General features: G+C 39.1%; 1 protein-coding gene across 7 annotated transcripts in view; it reads left to right on the top strand.

The window, feature by feature from the left end:
• ANKRD28 (ankyrin repeat domain 28) overlaps positions 1 to 21774 on the top strand; it is a 210187-nt gene that overhangs the window by 91134 nt on the left and 97279 nt on the right. For 2 of the 7 annotated variants that reach the window (XM_018053046.1, XM_018053064.1), the window contains exon 2: positions 12911 to 12948. The exons of the other annotated variants lie outside the window; for them this stretch is intronic. In XM_018053046.1, coding sequence (XP_017908535.1) covers positions 12937 to 12948 — 12 coding nt within the window. In that variant the 5' untranslated portion in view covers positions 12911 to 12936. The remainder of the gene's footprint in view (positions 1 to 12910; positions 12949 to 21774) is intronic. 7 annotated transcript variants of the gene reach the window in all.

Here is a 21774-nt window from a genome sequence, read left to right as displayed (position 1 = left end):
CCCTGAGATTCCTTGGTTACCAGCCCACTGTAAACCAGTCCACCAGCAGAGGTAGAATGGGATTAGCTTTTTGTTTAGATAAGTCATTGTTCATCACCAGGTTCATCCTGTGGCATGAGAGTAGCAGCTTATCCTCAGTGATTATATTGAACTCTATCTGGAGAAAATCAGCATTTTCAGGAAGGAATAAAGGGAATAGTTGTTTGGCTAGGTAACCTAGTAGAAGATTTTTGATTGCCTAAAAACAGTTGGAATAGCAAACTTTTAGAAAAATAGGTCACTCGGATATGGAAGAAGCACTGTATGCCAAATAGGTAAAACAGTTAAAAAAAAATTCAAAGGAAGCTTGATAGTCATAATTTAAAGAATTTAAGAAGGCTTTCTTATCTCTCCTTGCTGTTCTTTGGAACTCTGCGTTCAGGTGGGTGTATCTTTCCTTTCCTCTATTGCCTTTTGTGTCTCTTCTCAAGTGAATGTTCTGCAGTGAACAATGCAAAGAAAGAGAGGAGAACAATAGAATGGGAAAGACTAGAGAACTCTCTAAGAAAATTTGAGATACCAAGGGAACATTTCATGCAAAGATGGGTACACTAAAGGACAGAAGCAGTATGGACCTAACAGAGGCAGAAAATATTAAGAAGAGGTGGCAAGAATACACAGAAGAACTGCACAAAACAAATCTTAATGACCCAGATAACCAACATGGTGTGATCACTTGCCTAGAGCCAAACATCTTAGAGTGTGAAGTCTAGTGGGCCTTAGGAATCTCATCTACGAACAAAGCTAGTGGAGGTGATGGAATTCCAGCTGAGCCATTTCCAGTCCTAAAAGATGATGCTGTGAAAGTGTTGCACTCAATATGCCAGCAAATTTGGAAAACTCAGCAGTGGCCTCAGAACTGGAAAAGGTCAGTTTTCATTCCAATCCCAAAGAAAGGCAATGCCAAGGAATGCTCAAACTACCGCATAGTTGCACTCATCTCACATGCTAGTAAAGTAATGCTCAAAATCCTTTAGCTAGGTTTCAACAGTATATGAACAAAAAACTTCCAGATGTACCAGCTGGATTTAGAAAAGGCAGGGGAACCAGAGATCAAATTGCCATCATCCACTGGATCATAGAAAAAGCAAGAGGATTCCAGAAAAAGCTGTTTCATTGACTATGCTAAAGCCTTTGACTGTGTGGATCACAGCAAACTGTGGAAAATTTTCTTAAAAGATGGAAATACCAGACCACCATACCTGCCTCCTGTGAAATCTGTATGCAGGTCAAGAAACTACAGTTAGAATTGGTCATGGAACAATGAACTGGTTCAGAATTCGGAAAGGAGTACATGAAGGCTGTATATTGTCACCCTGCTCATTATATGCCAGGTGCGGGGCTGGATGAAACACAAGCTGGAATCAGGATCACCAGGAAAAATACCGGTAACCTCAGATATGCAGATGACACTACCCTAATGGCAGAAAGTGAAGAGAAAGTAAAGAGCCTCTTGATGAAAGTGAAAGAGGAGAGTGAAAAGCTGGCTTAAAACTCAAAAAAAATGGAGATCATTGTATCTGGTCCCTTCCCTTCATGGCAAATAGATGGGGAAACAGTGGAAATAGTGAGAGACTATATTTTCTTGGGCTCTAAAATCACTGCAGATGGTGACTGCAGCCATGAAATTAAAAGACGCTTGTTCTTTGGAAGAAAAGCTATGGCAAACCTAGACAGCATATTTGGAGAAGGCAATGGCACCCCACTCCAGCACTCTTGCCAGGAAAATCCCATGGACAGAGGAGCCTGGTAGGCTGCCGTCCATGGGGTCTGCAAAGAGTCAGACACAACTGAGCGACTTTACTTTCACTTTTCACTTTCATACACTGGAGAAGGAAATGGCAACCCACGCCAGTGTTCTTGCCTGGAGAATCCCAGGGATGGTGGAGCCTGGTGGGCTCTCGTCTGTGGGGTCACACAGAGTCGGATACGACTGAAGTGACTTAGCAGCAGCAGCAGCAGCAGACAGCATATTAAAAAGCAGAGTCATCACTTTGCTGACAAAGGTCAGTATAGTCAAGCTATGGTTCTTCCATTAGTGATGTACATATGTGAAAGTTGGACCATAAAAAGGCTGAGCACTGAGGAATTGATGCTTTTGAACTGTGGTGCTGGAGAAGACTTGACAGTCCCTAGGATAGCAAGGAGATCCAACCAGTCCATCCTAAAGGAAATCAACCCTGAATATTCAATGGAAGGACTGATGCTGAAGTTGAAGCTTCAATACTCTGTCCAGGCCAGCTGATGCAAAGAGCTGATGCATTGGAAAATACCTTAATGCTGGAAAGATTGAGGGTAGAAGGAGAAAGGGGTGACAGAGGATGAGATGGTTGGATGGCATATTGACTCAATGGCTGTAAGTTTGAGCAAACTGGGAGACAAGAAGGACAGGGAAGCCTGGTGTGCTGCTGTCCATGGGGTCGCAAAGAGTTGAATATGACTGAGCAACTGAACAGCAACAATGTAAAGAACAGTTTACAAGATTATTATTTGAACAGGAATATAATTTGAAAGGTCTAAGTGCTTCTGTCTTCTTACCCTTATTGTGAAAGTGAAAGTTGCTCAGTTGTGTCCGACCCTTTGTGACCCCATGGACTATACAGTCCATGGAATTCTCCAGGCCAGAATATTGGAGTGGGTAGTCTTTCCTCTTCTCCAGGGGATCATCCCAACCCAGGAATCAAACCCAGGTCTCCCGCATTGCAGGCAGATTCTTTACCAGCTGAGCCACAAATCCATTTGACTCTTTAGGACTCACTTTTTTTGTTGTAAAATGTGTAGGTTTACATTAATGGCCCTCATGGTTTTTTTCACACCCTAAACTTAAACTTGTGAGGCTCTAAAAATGTCAGATGAATGATCTCCTGCTTTTGTCCAGAAGTTTTCATTTGTGTTTTCAGATTTATATGGCAATAATAATAATACCTTTCCCTGGTATTATCAGAATTTAATGACATATTATGGAGCCCAAATAATTTGAAATATTAATTACACATTTCAGAGAAAAGGTATGACTTTATTGGAAAATTTTCCACAAGCAAGAATTGTTTTTTTCTATCCAGTGATATAAATTGGTGTTAATTATTGAGTTTGTATTTCAGAGGCAGCAGTGTGCCTAAACCTTTTTACGGTTACTTGCTGTAACTCACACAACAATCTTGTAAAGTTGGTAGGTTGACATTTCCATCCCAGCAATAGGTGACAAAACTGAAACTCAGGAAGTATTTAGCAGAACAGGAATTTGAACCTATGTAGTACTCTTGCCTGAAAAATCCCATGGGCGGAGGAGCCTGGTAGGCTGCGGTCCATGGAGTCGCGAAGAGTCGGACACGACTGAGCAACTTGACTTTCCCTTTTCACTTTCATGCATTGGAGAAGGAAATGGCAACCCACTCCAGTGTCCTTGCCTGGAGAATCCCAGGGATGGCAGAGCCTGGTGGGCTGCTCTCTGTGGGGTCGTACAGAGTTGGACACGACTGAAGCGACTTAGCAGCAGCAGTGGCAGCAGATTTGACAGAACCTGGGGAAATTAAAAAGTAAATTCAAGATACTTGTTTCTTTTGCCAAATAGTGCCATAAAACAGTAATAGTTTAAAAAAATGGATTTTCTTTCCCCTAAAAGTTATGTCCACATTCTGTATACAAATGTAATCCTAAATTTCATAATCAAATACTGGTAAATTTTAGCATTGCAAATAAGTGAATAAACAAGCCTCCTTTAGTGCCATAGTTTTTGGCTGGATAAAAATGTCATTCAAAGTAGTATCAAACGAGGGGTAATTATAATCCAGCCAACAGTGCTTTTAGTGTTTAAATCAGAGGAAGTCTTAGATTATGAATTCTGTGACTGTGGCCCTTTTTAAACTCAGAAGAGTTGATTTAAGGGCTAGTCAGTAGATCTTGCCTGTGTCATATAAGCTTGATAATTTTGAAAATGCTGCCTTGTATATTTTGCATATTGGTTTCTAAATTTAGATGTACTTTTTTATTGAAAAATTTTTAGGATTGATTTTGCCAAAGTAGTCTTAAAAATATTGATGTCTGTTAAACTTTCAAAAAATACTTTCTGGGATCTTGGAAATGAGGTTGCTTTACTCTGTCAGATGAAGTTGTTTGGCAAATACATACATGTGCATATATGTGTACGTACATCACACAAGCAGATCATTTGTTTTTAGTATTATTGTAATAAGATTGTTGGCAGTTCACACAAAGTAGTAAACCATAAGTTTACACAAGTTGCCTGAATTCCACCCACCCTCATTCTTCACTGTTCTCTAGCCTTTTCTAGAAATTACCAAGAAGTGCCCTAATCTTTAATAAATCTTTCTGGTGACCACACATTGCCTCTGCTGGCTGTCAGTACACCAAGCTGTTCATGTTCTGGAAGAGGTTTTTAACAACCTCCTCTCTCAGTTACTTAAGGTTATTACGTGTACTCTCTGTCCCCAAAACGTATTTGTGTGCCTAGTCTTTTGCAGCTCTTCACAGTAATTAGTATTGGAGCCCGCAAACCCCCATCTCACGTGTACCCACACGGTTCCCAGCTGGCTTCCACTGAGCATGAGGTAAAGCGGAAGGACCGGAGAGAAGAGCCAGCTTCGCTGCCTTGAGAGGGCCACCTGCAGTTTCTCCATCCCTAAATGCTGCGCCTCTCCTCTGTTCTTGCTAGTGCTTCTAGGTTTCAGCCTCAGACTTTCAAAGTTTCTTTACCAGTGTTCAGCTTTCCTCCAGAATCCATACATGAGCATATGTTCCATGTCGTTGTCTGTGAATGTCTTGTTATGATAGGCCTGAAACAAAGGAAGTTTTGTCCAATGAAACCAGCAGTTTTTGCAGCTAGAAACTGATGGTGACTTATCTCTGATGGTGACTTATCTCTGTATTCCACTAACTGCTTTTTATTTAACATATATGTTTCCCCATTTTTCCTTTTTTTAAAATTCCCAATGTATTTGGAGAATTAGTCCATACTAGTTAGCCTAGAGAGAGCTTCCTTATTCCTTATATTCACATAGTTCTGCCCTTATGTGTTTATAAGTATTTAATCAGTCCCCCTCTTAGAGGACATTTGAGTTATTTTTAGTCTTGCTGATTGGTAATAAATGAGATAAATTCACCAAGTAAAGAAAAATTCTAATGAGCAAGCAGAATTTTTATTTAATTAATTTTTTTTTTAAGTGAAAGGTTTATTTAGGGAGATACATACTCCATAGATGGGGCTTCCCTGGTGACTTAGTGGCAAAGAATCTGCCTGCAGTGTGGGAGACGTGGGTTTAGTCCCTGGGTCAGGAAGATCATCTGGAGGAGGAAATGACAACCAACTCCAATATTCTTGCCTAGAAAGTCCCATGGGCAGAGAAGCCTTGGGGGCTACAATCCATGGGCTGCAAAGTCGGACACAACTGAGCACATATGCACACACACTTCATAGACAGTGTAGGCTGACCCAAGGTGAGCACATGCTAGCAAAACTTTCATAATATTGGAATTTATTATGAGTTACTGTAAATATATTATCAGCTTCCCAAATAGACTAAATGTTCTGTAAGTTCTTTATTTGAAGCAATTTTAATGGACATGTTTATGTAAATTGGCGGTAGATAAATAATGATAATTATATAACAAAAATGTCATAGATTGTGTCCTGAATTTCAGACTGAGCTGAACTTGCTAATTGCTCTGATAAGTCTCAATTAGTGCCTCAGTCTATTTTTAAATTTTATTGAGATATAATTGACATGCAGTAAGTTACGTATATTTGAAGTGTACAATTTTATAAGTTTTGATATGGGTGTACGCCTGTGAAACCATCAGCACAGTCAAGATAGTTAACATTCCTCTTATTCTCAAAAGATTCTATTTGCCCCTGACCTCTAATCTACTTTGTGTCACGATAGATTAACTTGAATGCTTTATACGATAGGTCCTTCTTCTGTCTAGCTCCTTTAACTCAGCATAAGTGTTGTGAAATTCATCCATCTTGAGGCATATGCTAATAGTTCATTCCTTTCTGTTGCTGAGTAGTATTCATTTGTATTGATATACACAATTTGTTTATCCACTCACCTGTTCATGAGGGATTTTTTTTTTGTTTGTTACAAATAAAGCTGCTTTGAAGGTATGTCTACAAGTCTTTGTATGAACATATGCTTTCCTTTCTCTTGGGTAAATATCTAGTGGCAGAATGGTTGGACCATATGGTAGGTGTATGTTTCACTTTTTAAGAAACTGCCAACTGTTTCCAAACTGGATCAACCATTATACATTCCCACCAACAGGACCTGAGAATTCCAATTTTTTCCACATCCTACCAATGTTTGGTATGATTAGTATTTTCTAATCTTAAACATTCTAATAGATGAGTATCTCACTGTAGCTTTGATTTACATTTCTGAGATAACTCATGATGTGGAGCATCTTTTCATTGCTCCTAGGGAGTCTTTATATCCTTTGGGAAATGTCTTTTCAAATGTTTTTGGTAATATTTTGTCTTACTAGATAGACTCTTGAGTTTTGAGAGCTCTTTATATGTTCTGTCCACAAATCCTCAATCTGTGGCTTTATTTTCAGTTATGAGTGTGTTTGGAGAGCAGAGGTTTAAGAATTTGATGATATCCAATTTCTCAATTTATTCTTTTATGGATTTTGGTTTTGGTATGTAAAAAATAAAAATCTCTGTCTCAGCATCACATAGATTTTCTCCTGTCTTCCGAAAGTTTTATTGTTGTTCATTCACCGAGTCAGGTCTGACTCTTTGTGAACTGCAGCACGCCAGGCTCCTCTGTCCTTCACTATCTCCCGGAGTTTGCTCAAACTCATGTCCATTACATTTTTTTTTTTTTTTCAGACTTGTCCATATCTTACACATTTTGTTCCTACTATAAATGTTGTTTAATTTCAAAGTAGGATAATTTTTCCCCACTCCTGAGGTAATTTTTCCTGAGTACATTGCCCAAGGCTCTGGGAGTGGTAAGTTTCTCAAGCCTGGCTGGTAGGAACAGTACACGGTTCCCTGTGTGAGGACTGAGCACTGTCTCCTCTGATGCGTGCGTTCCCGTTGGCGATGATAGGCGGTGCTGTGCTAAGTCACTTCATCGTGTCCAACTCTGGACCCATGGACTGTAGCCCGCCAGGCCCCACTGTCCATGGGGTTCTCTAAGCAAGAATACTGGAGTGGGTTGCCATTTCCTTATCACCTCCAAATTGTGTTTTTTGTTGGGATGCATGAGTGTGTGTGAAAAGTCTTTCATATTACAATAATTCGTGGCCCTCCCAAGGGCCAAAGAACATAAATTAGGTACACAGTCATTAAAATTTCCTCAAGGCAATTAAGAAAGAGTCATCTAAAAAGTCTCTTGGGTTCAAGTGATAAAGAAAAAAAAGATTGAAAAGCACTGCTTCAGTCATTTTGGGTGGTTCTTTTCACAAGTCTCCACTCGTTAAAAGTCCCTTGCACATGTGCTGCTCAGTTCTTAGCACAAAGGATATTCTGCAGGTCTTTAGGATTCGCTTTTTGTATTATCTCTCCACTCTGATACTCTGCCCTGAGAACTCTTATCCCAGTTTTCTCCCCAGACTGCCAGCTCTGTCTCTTCAGCTCAGGGAAATATGCCTATTAAAAATATACTTAGCTCTGTAAAAAGCCATTAAGAAGCATTTTACTGATTGAAACAGCTGACATTCCAGTGAGTGTTTTCACACTTGCACCTTACATATTTTGTGGAATGGCAATTTTCTATGATAGTCCAGCAGTCTTTTTGAAAAAGAATTTCTCTACATTAGTTTTTGAAACAATTGTGTTGTATCTGATAATTAAAATTGCCCATTCATAGATGGCATTACCTTTGCCTCCTCTTACTCTTATTGATACGGAATCTTGGTGTTTTTTTCTTTCTTTCTTTTTTTTTAATGAAAAGCAAGTAAGCCTTAGCCTAGGAATATCTGATTGCTGCTAAATGCGTACACCAGAGAGTAAATTCAGTGTTTAGGATGCTCTGTGGACTTGTCGTTTTAATATTACTACTGCTAGAGCAATATCTAGATTACAACATGAATTAAAACTGGATTCAAAACTTCTTAAATAGAATTTGCTCCAGGGCAAGAATCAAGCCTTCCATTGTGTAAGATAGATAGCACTGGAAAGGGGTTTTGGAGGTGTAGTAGTTATGTCTTTCGGCTAAGACCCCTGGAGTTTGATGTGGTCACTTGCATTTAGCAGAGAGAGCGTAAGAGCCTCATGTTCTTAATGTCCAGTTCCGTTTTCTGTCCGTGTTGTCCGCACTGGCTTCTCACCCCTGTTTCTGCCCAGTGACTTAGGATTAGAACAAATCTCTCAGCTTTTCTCTTGTAGCTGTTAAGTATGTAGAAGTGAAGTCGCTCAGTCGTGTCCGACTCTTTGCGACCCCATGGACTGTAACCTACCAAGCTCCTCTGTCCGTGGGATTTTCCAGGCAATAGTACTGGAGTGGATTGCCATTTCCTTCTCCAGGGGATCTTCCTGACCCAGGGATTGAACCCGGGTCTCCGGCATTGTAGACAGACGCTTTACCATCTGAGCCAACGCTTAGTAAATATTTGGCAGTCTAACTTGATATAATTTGGTATGCTGGTTCACTCCCTTAACAACGATGTGCTGTCAGCTGTGCTGGGTCCTGGGGAGACCGTCATACATGCCTTTCCCCATGTTGCTGACGCTCTGTCCCGACTCGGGGGGTCAGCTGTGCCCACATTGCTCCCAGCTCTTTCTATCTCACCTTCCGTTTCTGTTCATCCTACAAGTCGCAGCTCGTGTCAGTCAGGGTGCTTCCAGTGGTCCACAAAGCCCTCATTTCCTGGTGCACATACCCTGTAGAATCCCCAGTACTGTAAGTATGATAGGATGGCGTGCGTGTGAGTTTATGACATCTGGCACAGTTGACTTTCTAAAGGTGAGATTAGCTGGGTGGGCCTGACCTAATGACGTGAACTGTTTAAATCTGGGTCTAGAGTCAGAAACAAAGGGAGTAAGGAATGTGATATGAGACAGATTCTCTGTTGTTGGTTTTAAAGATGGAGGGGCCACAGGTCAACGATTGTCTTTGGGAGCAGAAGGAAGGAACCTTCTGGTTGATAGGAAGGAAGATTGGAACTTCAGTCTCACAACCACAGGAACCAGATTTTGCCTGAATGAGCCTTGGAAGTGAATTCTTCCTTAGTCAGGCCTCCTTTTGTGAGCACAGCCCATTGACACCTTGGTTCCAACTTTACCAGCTACCCTCAGCAAAGAACCCAGCCAACACCATACCTGGACTTCTACCCTACAGAACTCTAACCAGTAGATGATTATTGCTTTAAGCTGCTGTACTTGACGGTCATTTCTTATGCCGTAATACAAAATTAATATGAGGTTTAAGCATCTCTTTTTATGGAGCACCTTTCCTGCTCCCCGATGGTATTATGTCACCCTGACTAGATGGCTGTATGACTCTGATCTGCTTCGTAGCGTCTTACTTTAGTTGTGTCGTGTTCAGTAGCTCTCTGGAGATAGACAGCTTGTTTGAATTCTCTGTGTTTAGACCCAGTATAGTCATCCCTCATTGGCAGAGTATTGGTTCTAGGAACTCCCCACTGTTACCCTATCTCATCTGCCAGGTAGCCAAAATCTGTGGATGATCAACAAGATCCTTGTATGAAATAGTAGTATATGCCATTTGTATAACCCATATACATCCTCCCATTTTCCCATATACTTTAAATCATCTCTAGATGACTCGCAATATCTAATACAGAATAAATACTGTATAAATAGTTGTAAATACGATGTAAATGCTATATATAGCTGCTGGCCTGCGAACTTTCTGGAATTTTTTTTCTCAAGTATATATGATCCAGGTATACAAAGGACTAACTATATGTTCAGTTCTGTTCAGTTGCTCAGTTGTGTCTGACTCTGTGACCCCATGGACTGCAGCACGCCAGGCTTCCCTGTCCATCACCAACTCCTTGAGCTTGCTCAAACTCATGCCCATCCAGTCAGTGATGCCAACCATCTCATCCTCTGTCGTCCCCTTCTCCTCCTGCCTTCAATCTTTCCCAGCATCAGGGTCTTTTCACATGAGTTGGTTCTTTGCATCAGGTAGCCAGAATATTGGAGCTTCATCTTCAGCATCAGTCCTTCCAGTGAATATTAAGGACTGATTTCCTTCAGGATGGACTGGTTTGCAATCCTTGTAGTCCAAGGAACTCTCAAGAGTCTTCTGCAACACCACAGTTCAGAAGCGTCAGTTCTTCGATGCTCAGCTTTCTTTATGGTCCAACTCTCATGTTCATACATGACGACTGGAAAAACCATAGCTTTGATTAGATGGACCTTTGTTGTCAAAGTGATGTCTCTGCTTTTTAATATGCTGTCTAGGCTGGTCTTAGCCAAGGAGTAAGCATCTTTTCATGGCTGCAGTCACCATCTGCAGTGATTTTGGAGCCCAAGAAAATAAAATCTGTCACTGTTTCCATTTTTTCACCTTCTATTTACCATAAAGTGATGGGACAGGATGGATGCCATGATCTTCATTTTTTGAGTGTTGAGTTTTAAGCCAGCTTTTTCACTCTCCTCTTTCACTCTGATCAAGAGACTGTTTAGATCCTCTTCGCTTTCTGCCATAAGGGTGGTGTCATCTGCATATCTGAGGTTACTGGTATTTCTCCCGGCAGTTTTGATTCCAACTTGTGCTTCATCCAGCCCAGCATTTTGCATGATGTATTCTGCGTGTAAGTTAAATAATCAAGGTGACAATATACAGCCTTGATATACTCCTTTCCCAATTTGGAAGCAGTCTGTTGTTCCATATCCGGTTCTAACTGTTGCTTCTTTACCTGCATACAGATTTCTCAGGAGGCAAGTAAGGTGATCTGGTATTCCCATCTCTTATTAAAGACTTTTCCACAGTTTGTTGTGATCCATACAGTCAAAAGCTTTGGCATAGTGAATAAAGCAGAAGTAGATGTTTTTCTGGAACTGTCTTGCTTTTTCTGTCATCTGATGGCTGTTGGCAATTTGATCTCGGTTTCCTCTGCCTTTTCAAAATCCAGCTTTTGAACATCTGGAAGTTCTTGGATCACGTACTGTTGAAGCCTCGCTCGGAAAATTTTGAGCATTACTTTGCTAGTGTGTGAGAAGCGTGTAGTTGTGTGGTAGTTTGAACGTTCTTTGGCATTTCCTTTCTTTGGGATTGGAATGAAAACTGACCTCTTCCAGTCCTGTGTAGCCATTTGTATAGTGTTAGAAATGAATGAATAATAAGACATAATCTTTGACGTCAGCAGGTTTATAGTCTTGAGTTTGGCTGTGTTGTTTGTAGGTGTTCTTTCTTTGTGTCAGGCATGTATTGGTTTTGGTTTTAGTGGATAGGAGCAATCTCTGTCAGTTGTTGTTTAATCTCTTAAGTTGTGTTCGACTCTGTGACTCCATGAACTCTAGGCCACTAGGCTTCTCTGTCCATGGGATTTCCTGGGCAAGAATGCTGGAGCGGGTTGCCATTTCCTCCTTCAGGGGTCGAACCCTCGTGTCCTGCACTGGCAGGCAGATTCTTTCCCGCTGAGCCACCAGGGAAGCCCCCACTGCTCAGTTGCCCAACTCCTCCTAAGGTAAACTGGCTTCCTTTCTTGTATTCCCATCAGTACTTGCTTAGACAGTTCAAATAACTGCAACAGAGGAAGGGTGAATTCTTTAAAAAAAAAAAAAAAAAAGAGGGGACCAAAACCAAAAAAATAAATGCACTTGAAATGCAGGCAAGCAAAGGCTCTTATAAAGAATAATCTTATTGTATGCCCCATTCTGCTAGAGGTCTGTCAAGAATACTGACCTTAAAGGAGACGGCAGGAGGTGGGCTTGCTCTGCTTTGTTCTCTGCCAAAGGCTTCCTGAATGCTGAGGGATGGACGCTGGTTCTTAAGGAAGGCATTTAATTAAGTTTTTAGCATTGCATTTCCCTGTCAGCCCTCAAAAGCCAAACTTTACTGTTTAATGACAAGTCTCACTCATAATCAGTAAATAAAAGTAAAGTTTGCAGGATTACTGAGCAAAGCTCAAAAGCAGCACAGGAAACAATAGAAAGGTCACAGGTGAAGAGGGGATTCAGGGACGTTACTCTGTGTTAAGAACTGCCTAATAAAGCCAAGAACTGTGTAATAAAACCATTTTTTGATGATATGGGCTTCAGTTTTCATTCAGGTCATGCTGCCAGAACAGCACACGAAAACAAGTCTAGCTACCTAATACTCTGATAATTTTGTATAAACCAAAGAACCTGTACTAGCCAGAGTCAGATTTGGGAAAGGAAACTTCTGATGTCCCATCCCAAATCATCTGTTCACAAATAAAATGTTTTAGATGATAATTTTAGAATATCTACTGTGAAAGTGAATGATTTGAGTCAATTAAACAAATACACATTTTTATTAAATTATAATGATAAAACCTTGAGATATTTTTTCATATCTTAGTATAATTACTTTTTGAGGAAAACATGTAAATTACATAAATATTTTATTAATGTATCATTTTTTTCCCTTAGTAGTTTTTCTAGAGACTCAGTGATTTGAATATTTCTTACCCAAGTGATAATGAAGCATATTCCTTTGTACAAGCTCAAAAAATAATTATCTATTCATTTTAAAATATATTTGTCTTTGTATATAACAAAACAGTTACAAAATGCTTTATGTCAATCTTTTATCATTAGTTTGGAAGATAGATATGTACAGTGAGGATTTGGGGATTTTGTTTACATAGAAACTGTATTACATTAATTCTTTTATTTGAATTTTTTCAGATTGCCTTGCGCAAATTTCTGGTAATAAAATTTCTATTTTTATTCTTAATTCCCTTGTAGATCCAAATGATAGTTGGGGGAAAGGCATGGGTGTAAGGGTGAGTAGCTTTCTTTTCCAATACTCAGGTGACTTTCATTTTCATTTCAAACATTAGTTCAGGAGAGCGAAACTTGACAAACCAACAAAAGAAGCTACTTTTCTGAAGCTGAAATATCATTTCAGTCTGTGTCTTCTGCCAATTTTTTGATGTACGTTTCGTCTTAGTTCAAATGTGTTTTAATTGACATTTTGAAAGCATGTTGAAGCACTTATATCTGAATTTTTCTCCTTCTTTTAATCTCTTTAAAATTATTAAATACAGCTCACTTAAAACGTGTAAACAAGTAGAGAATATGATGAATTATTTAAATGTAACCTCTACCCAGATCAAGAAACAGAACATGCTGGCGCCTCACAAGGGCCCTTGGTGCCCCTTAGTGATTAGAATTGCCTCCTCCCACACCATAGTGTGACCAGTAGCCTGACTTTATTATAGTCTCTTTCTTAGTGTTCTTTTATAATTTTGCCACCTAATTATTCTTTCCTAAGCAATATAATTTAATTTTGCATGTTTAATTAAATGAGTCACACCACATGTATTCTTCTGGATCTGGGTCTTTTGCAGAAACTATCTCATTTTAAAAATTTGCCTGTGTTTTGTGTTGCTAAAGATTGTTCATAATATTCCACTGAATGCTTGCACCACGGTTTATCCGTATTCTTCTGTTGGTAGATAGTTGGGTTGTTTCCAGTTTTTGCCTTTTGTAAACAATGCAGCTGTTCATAAGCTTGTCTTCTGTTGCCCATAACCATGCATTTCTATAAGGTATAGATGTAGGCATAGAATTCCTGATATTTAAGACTATGCATATATTCAACTCAGTAGAGAATGTCATATTCTTAAACAGTCTGCACTCCTATTATCACTGTATGAGAATTCTTGTTGGTCTGCATAGTTGAACCATGTTCTTGGTTTTTGTCATACTTCCTTATTTAGCCATTCTGTGGTATGTGGTAGTATCTTATTATTTATGAAGTTGGAGAGGTTTGTTTGTTTGCTTTTTCTAATAGTGTCAGGCACCTTTTTAGATGTTCATTGGACATTTGTATAGTCTCTTGGGGCTTCCCAGGTGGCTCAATGGTAAAGAACCCACCTGCCTATGCAGGGGATGCAGATTCTATCCCTGGCTCAGGAAGATGCCCTGGAGAAGGAAATGGCAAGCCACTGCAGTATTCCTGCCTGGGACATCCCATGGACAGAGGAGCCTGGTGGGCTACAGTCCATGGGGTCGCAAAGAGACAGAGACACGACTGAGCGCACTCACACAGATGAAGTGCCTGTAAAGCACCCACCTGTTCTTTTTCCTTCTCCCTCTCCTTACTGATTTGTGGCAGCCCTTGATGTGTTCTGGATATGATCCCTTTGTGAACCGTGTGTTTTACAGATACCGTCTCCCATTCCAGTTTGCCTTTTCATTCTTTATTGTGTCATTGAACATGAGGTCTTAATTTTAATGTAGTCAAGGTTTTCAGCATTTTCCGTTATTGTTAATGATTTTGAGTTTTTGTTACCTCAAGAAGTCTTTCCTTAACCTAAGTCACAAAGGTAATGTATTTGTTTCTGATAGCTTTATCATTATACTCTTTAAATTTAGCTTTATGATACACTTGTAGTTAAATTAGGCATGTAACATAAGTTAGTGGATTTTCTTCTTTTTCTTTTCCAAATGGATACTGCATTGTCCCCAACACAATTCAATTACCCCCATTTTGTTGGACTCTTTTCTTATTTTTGGATTTTGAAAGTACTTTATATATTGCAAATGTGAGTTCTCTGTCAGATGTGTGATTTACAGATGTTTTCTGCCAGTGTATGTCTTGTCTTTATCCTCTTAACTGATATCTTCCTTTAAACAAAAGTTTTTCATTTTGATCAAGTTTAATATATCAGTGTCATGGACTGTGCTTTTGGTTTCATATCCGAGAACTCTTTGCCTAACCTACATGTTTTCTCATGTCTTTTTTTCTAGACGTTTTAAAATGTTGGATATGGCAGTTAGGTCTATGATGTTTTTGAGTTAATATATGTGTTAGGTATTAAGTATTAATGTTAATGTTTTTGGCACGCAGGTATCCAGAACGATTTGTTGAAAAGATTATTTATCCATTCAATTGATTTTGTACTTTTGCCAAAAATCAGTTGATTATATTTGTGTGAGTTGATTTCTGAACTCTTTATTCTGCTTACGGCTTTCCCTTTTGATACCATACTGCCTTGATTATTGCAGCTTTGTAGTAATCCTTGAAATCACGTGGTGTGAGACTCCCAGCTATGTTCTGTTCTATCAAAATTGCTTTCACTATTTTAAAGTCTTTGCCTTTCCTCATAAATTTGAGGTGGTTATATCTATTATAAGTCCTGCTGGGATTTTGATTAGGCTTGCACTGGATCTGTAGATCAATAGATCAAATTATTATGTCAGCAATAATGAGTCTTCCAATCTGTGAACATGGTTTCTCTCTCTATTTAGGTTGTCTTAATTTCTTTCATGTTTTGTGGTTTTCAGCATACAAATCTTGCAAAATTTTTGTCAGATTCATATCTAAGCATTTCTGTTATCTTTTTCTTTCATTCTTTCATATTGTAAATGTATAGTTTTTAAAAAATATTTTTTACTTGTGGTTGTTAACTGCTAGTATTTAGAAATACAGTTGCTTTTTGTATGTTAACATTGCATTCAGCAATTTTTCCAAACTCATTCTAGGATTTTTTTAATAGATTCCTTGGGATTTTCTCTATAGATAAAACTCTGTCTGTGGATAGCAACAGTTTTATTTCTTCTTTCCTAATCTATATGCCTTTTATTTCTTTTTCTTGACTTATTTTGCCAACTAGAACTTCCAGCATGAGAATGAATAGAAGTGACAAAAGTATAGACAAGCTTGCCTTGTTCCTGATCTTAGGATATTAGCTGTAATTTTTGTAAATACTCTTTATCAAGTTATAGAAGTTCCTTTTTATTCCTAGTGTGCTAAGAGTTTTTTTTAAATCATGAAAAAATACTTTTTAAAAAATGTGATAATCATGATTTTTTTTTCTTATTTAGTCTAAATATGTTGAATTATGTTGGTTCTGTTTGAATGAGACTTGTGATCCCAAAATAAACCCCACTTGTCTGTGACGCAGTATTCCTCTAGCGCGCTGCATGGTTCAGTCTGCTATATACATATTTATTTGAGGGTACTTGTGTCTGTGTTGATAAAGTGGCATTAATCTATGGTTTTCTTGTAATACCTTTGCCGTTTGAGTATCAGGATAATAACATACTGGCTTCATAAATTGGAAAGCCTTCCCTCCTTTTCTGCTTACTAGATGATGTTCAAATTTGTATCATTTCTTCCTTAAATGTTTAGTAGAATTTGCCATTGAAACTGTCTGGGTTTCAAGTTTTCTTTCTTAGAATGTGTTTTTACCCATGAATTCAACTTTTTAAAATAAATGTAGGACTATTTGGGTTACTGTTTTTTGTTTGTTTTCCTTTGAGTAATTTGTATGTCTCTTAGGAAGTGCTTGTTTCATCCAGATTGTGGAATTAAAAGAAAGTTTACTTATGTTATTGGCTGCACTGGGTGTCTGTCGCTGTGCGGGCTTCTCTCTCCTTGGGGGGCACCCCCTTGCAGCCCTTGACTTCTCCTTGCTGTGGCTTCTCTCATTGCGGGGCACAGGCTCTGGGCGCGGCTTCGGCGTCTTGGCCCTCAGGCTCCAGAGGTCGGCAGCTGCGGCACCCAAGCTTCCTTGCTCCATGACATGTGGGACCGTCCCATTCAGGGAACGCGCCCTTGTCTCCTGCGTTGGCAGGTGAGTGCTTCACCACTGAGCTGCCAAGGATGCTGCCAAATTGTGGGATTTTTGTGTTAAAATTTTTCATAGTATTCCTTTAATCTTTTTGATGTCTTAAGGTATAGATAATCCCCTTTGACTCCTGATGCAACCTTGTGTCTTCTTTTGTAATTCTTGTTAGAGGATTATCAGTTTTATGATTTTTTTCAAAGAAGTAGCTGTGGGATTCATCAATTTTCTCTCTTTTTCGGTTTGCACCTTCGTTAATGTCTATTTATCAATACTATTCTTCAGCTTACTTTGTGGTGCTTCTGTTCTTTATCTAGTTTAACTGTAACAGGTTATTACAAAATCTTGAGTATAGTATTCTGTACTATATAGCAGGTCCTTGTTCAGTTCAGTCACTCAGTCGTGTCCGACTCTTTGTGACCCCATGAATTGCAGCACGCCAGGCCTCCCTGTCCATCACCAACTCCTGGAGTTCACTCAGACTCACGTCCATCGAGTCAGTGATGCCGTCCAGCCATCTCATCCTCGGTCGTCCTCTTCTCCTTCTGCCCCCAATCCCTCCCAGCATCAGAGTCTTTTCCAATGAGTCAACTCTTCACATGAGGTGGCCAAAGTATTGGAGTTTCAGCTTCAGCATCATTCCTTCCAAAGAAATCCCAGGGTTGATCTCCAGAATGGACAAGTTGGATCTCCTTGCAGTCCAAGGGACTCTCAAGAGTCTTCTCCAACACCACAGGTCAAAAGCATCAATTCTTTGGCGCTCAGCTTTCTTTACAGTCCAACTCTCACATCCATATAGGGACTACTGGAAAAACTATAGCCTTGACTAGACGGACCTTTGTTGCAAAGTAATGTCTCTGCTTTTGAATATGCTGTCTAGGTTGGTCATAAGTTTTCTTCCAAGGAGTAAGCGTCTTTTAATTTCATGGCTGCAATCACCATCTGCAGTGATTCTGGAGCCCCCCAAAATAAAGTCTGCCACTGTTTCCACTGTTTCCCCATCTATTTGCCATGAAATGATGGGACCAGATGCCATGATCTTCATTTTCTGAATGTTGAGCTGTAAGCCAACTTTTTCACTCTCCTCTTTCACTTTCATCAAGAGGCTTTTGCGTTCCTCTTCACTTTCTGCCATAAGGGTGGTGTCATCTGCATATCTGAGGTTATTGATATTTTTCCCGGCAATCTTGATTCCAGCTTGTGCTTCTTCCAGCCCAGCGTTTCTCATGATGTACTCTGCTTAGAAGTTAAATAAGCAGGATGACAATATACAGCCTTGACGTACTCCTTTTCCTATTTGGAACCAGTCTGTTGTTCCATATCCAGTTCTAACTGTTGCTTCCTGACCTGCATACAGATTTCTCAAGAGGCAGGTCAGGTGGTCTGGTATTCCCATCTCTTTGAGAATTTTCCACAGTTTCTTGTGATCCACACAGTCAAAGGCTTTGGCATAGTCAATAAAGCAGAAACAGATGTTTTTCTGGAACTCTCTTGCTTGTTCCATGATCCAGGAGATGTTGGCAATTTGATCTCTGGTTCCTCTGCCTTTTCTAAAACCAGCTTGAACATCTGGAAGTTCGCTGTTCACGTATTGCTGAAGCCTGGCTTGGAGAATTTTGAGCATTACTTTACTAGCGTGTGAGATGAGTGCAGTTGTTCAGTAGTTTGAGCATTCTTTGGCATTGCCTTTCTTTGGGATTGAAATGAAAACTGACCTTTTCCAGTCCCGTGGCCACTGCTGAGTCTTCCAAATTTGCTGGCATATTGAGTGCAGCACTTTCACAGCATCATCTTTCAGGATTTGAAACAGCTCAACTGGAATGCCATCACCTCCACTAGCTTTGTTCATTGTGATGCTTTCTAAGGCCCACTTGACTTCACATTCCAAGATGTCTGGTTCTAGATGAATGATCACACCATCGTGATTATCCAGGTCGTGAAGATCTTTTTTGTACAGTTCTTCTGTGTATTCTTGCCACCTCTTCTTAATATCTTCTGCTTCTGTGAGGTCCATACCATTTCTGTCCTTTATCACGCCCATCTTTGCATGAAATGTTCCCTTGGTATCTCTAATTTTGTTGAAGAGATCTCTAGTCTTTCCCATTCTGTTGTTTTCCTCTATTTCTTTGCATTGATCGCTGAAGAAGGCTTTCTTATCTCTTCTTGCTATTCTTTGGAACTCTGCATTCAGATGCTTGTATCTTTTCTCCTTGGCTTTTCGCTAGTCTTCTTTTCACAGCTATTTGTAAGGTTTCCCCAGACAGCCATTTTACTTTTTTGCATTTCTTTTCCATGGGGATGGTCTTGATCCCTGTCTCCTGTACAATGTCACGAACCTCATTCCATAGTTCATCAGGCACTCTGTCTATCAGATCTAGGCCCTTAAGTCTATTTCTCACTTCTACTGTATAATCATAAGGGATTTGATTTAGGTCATACCTGAATGGTCTAGCAGTTTTCCCTACTTTCTTCAATTTAAGTCTGAATTTGGTAATAAGGAGTTCATGATCTGAGCCACAGTCAGCTCCTGGTCTTGTTTTTGTTGACTGTATAGAGCTTCTCCATCTTTTGCTGCAGAGAATATAATTAATTTGATTTTGGTGTTGACCATCTGGTGATGTCCATGTGTAGAGTCTTCTCTTGTGTTGTTGGAAGAGGGTGTTTGCTGTGACCAGTGCATTCTCTTGGCAAAACTCGATTAGTCTTTGCCCTGCTTCATTCTGCATTCCAAGGCAAATTTGCCTGTTACTCCAGGTGTTTCTTGACTTCCTACTTTTGGGAGAACTTCTTTTGTGCTGCTGCTGGTAAGTTGCTTCAGTCGTGTCTGACTCTGTACGACCCCAGAGACGGCATCCCACCAGGCTCCCCCGTCCCTGGGATTCTCCAGGCAAGAACGCTGGAGTGGATTGCTGTTTCCTTCTCCAATGCTTGAAAGTGAAAAGTGAAAGTGAAGTCACTGAGTCATGTCCGACTCCTAGCGACCCCATGGACTGCAGCCTACCAGGCTCCTCCATCCATGGGATTTTCCAGGCAAGAGTACTGGAGTGGGTTGCCATTGCCTTCTCTTTTGTGCTAGAAACATTTAATATGTAAATTGTCCTCTGAATACTGCTTTAATTTCCATATCACAATTTTGATATATTTTCATTCAGTTCAAAATGCTTTCTAATGTCCTATTAGATTTTCTCTTTACATGGGATATTTAGAATTAGTTTTCCCCTTTTATTCAATATGCTTTACTATTAAAGAATGTACTTTGATTTTCGAATATTTGGGGATTTCCCAGTGTCTTTCTCTCACTGACTTCTGGTCTAGTTCTCTCATGGCCAGAGCACATCCTTTGTATGCTTTCATTTTATTTTATTGTGTTAAGTTACAGGTTTTGGCCCAGAATATGGTCTGCATTGCTGAATGTGTTAAGTGCAGTTAAGAATAATGTATATTCTTTTGTTCTTAGGTGGAATGTTCTGTAGCATTCTGTAAACACTGGCTTAATTGATTAATAGCATTGTTTAGGTCATCTGTATCTCTGCTAATTTTTCTATTTACTTGTTCTTTTTGGTGCTTCTTTTTTGATACTGGGAGAGACATGCTGAAGTTTTTTATAATTGTAGATTATCTGTCTATCCCTTCCTGATAAAATCATTTTTCGCTTCCGTGTACTTTGAAGCTGTTATTAGGTATAAATACATTAATGTTGTCGATGGTTTTTTGTTTTTGTTTTGTTTTTTCATGAATTGACCCTGTTGTGTTCAGCTCATTACATTTAATGTATTTATTGATATGGCTGGATTCTGTTAATTTTGTCCATCCCTTTTAATTTTTGCTCCTTTGTTTCCTCTTTCCTTCTTTTGGATTATTTGGATATACTATTTTTGCATGCCTAATGGCATTTTGACCATATGTTTACTATTTTCATAGTAGTTGTTCTAGAGATTGTAACATAAATATATATCTTTTCAGTCAATTTTACCACCTCAAATGTAAAGAAATCCAAAAATCTTTACTCTCCACTCCGTGTTAGATTTGCCATGTAATATAATGTAGTACACTGAATTCCTTCCCAGATAACGTTAAAATTTTTTGCTTTCAATAAATCCTGCTTCCTTCATATTTGAAGATCTGTTTCCCTCTGGTAGCATTTCCCTTCAGCCTGAAAAAACTTCCTTTAGCATTTCTTGTAGACCAAGTCAGCTGGGAATTAATTTCCTTTAGTTCTCTTTTATCTGAGAATGTTTTTATTTTGCCTTCATTTCTAAAAGATCCTTTCATGTCATACAGAATTCTTGTTTGACAGGTTTTTATTTTTTAATTTTTTTTTCAGTCTTCTGGCCTCCCTGGTTTTTGATAAGAAATCCACAGTATCTGAGTATTTATTTTATATGTAACTTTTCTTTAAAAGTAGCCTGAGAAAAACAATTTTTCTTTACCATTGGGTTTAACAGTTTGATAATGGTATGTCTCAGCATGGTTTTCTTTCCATTTATCCTATTTGTTGTTCACTAAATGTATTGAATGTATAAGTTTATATCTTTACCAAAAATTGTGAAATTTCCAACTGTTATTTCTTCAGAATTTTTTTCTTTTCTTAGTTTCTTTCTACTCTCCTTCTAGGGCTCCGGTGACACAAATGTTAATTTTTGTATATTTTCCCAAATTGATATTGTATTAGAACAGATAGTTATGCTGAAAATCTTACTGAATACAAGGATAATTTCTTTAAAGGTATTGACAACTCTTGTTATGTAACTGGGGAAAGTCTTCCTTTTGGTTCAGCTGCTGAATGGAAAAAAATATTAATTATATAAGTCACTTAAAGAATAACATAAAATCACTTAAAAAGTAAAATGCTACCGCATAGACTTGACTTTAATACATTTTCATAAACCCATTTAATAAAGTCGGTCATTTTGTTTCCCACGCCCAGAAGAGGTTTCTGGGTGTAGCATATTTACAGAGCCACATTGGTTCCTGTCCACCACAAAAAGCCATGTTTGTATTTACTCACCGTGGTAGAGTTCAAGCATAGGATTT

The sequence above is a fragment of the Capra hircus genome, chromosome 1, assembly GCF_001704415.2.
Source record: "Capra hircus breed San Clemente chromosome 1, ASM170441v1, whole genome shotgun sequence".
NCBI lineage: Eukaryota > Metazoa > Chordata > Mammalia > Artiodactyla > Bovidae > Capra > Capra hircus.
This window is presented reverse-complemented; position numbering and strand designations above follow the sequence as displayed.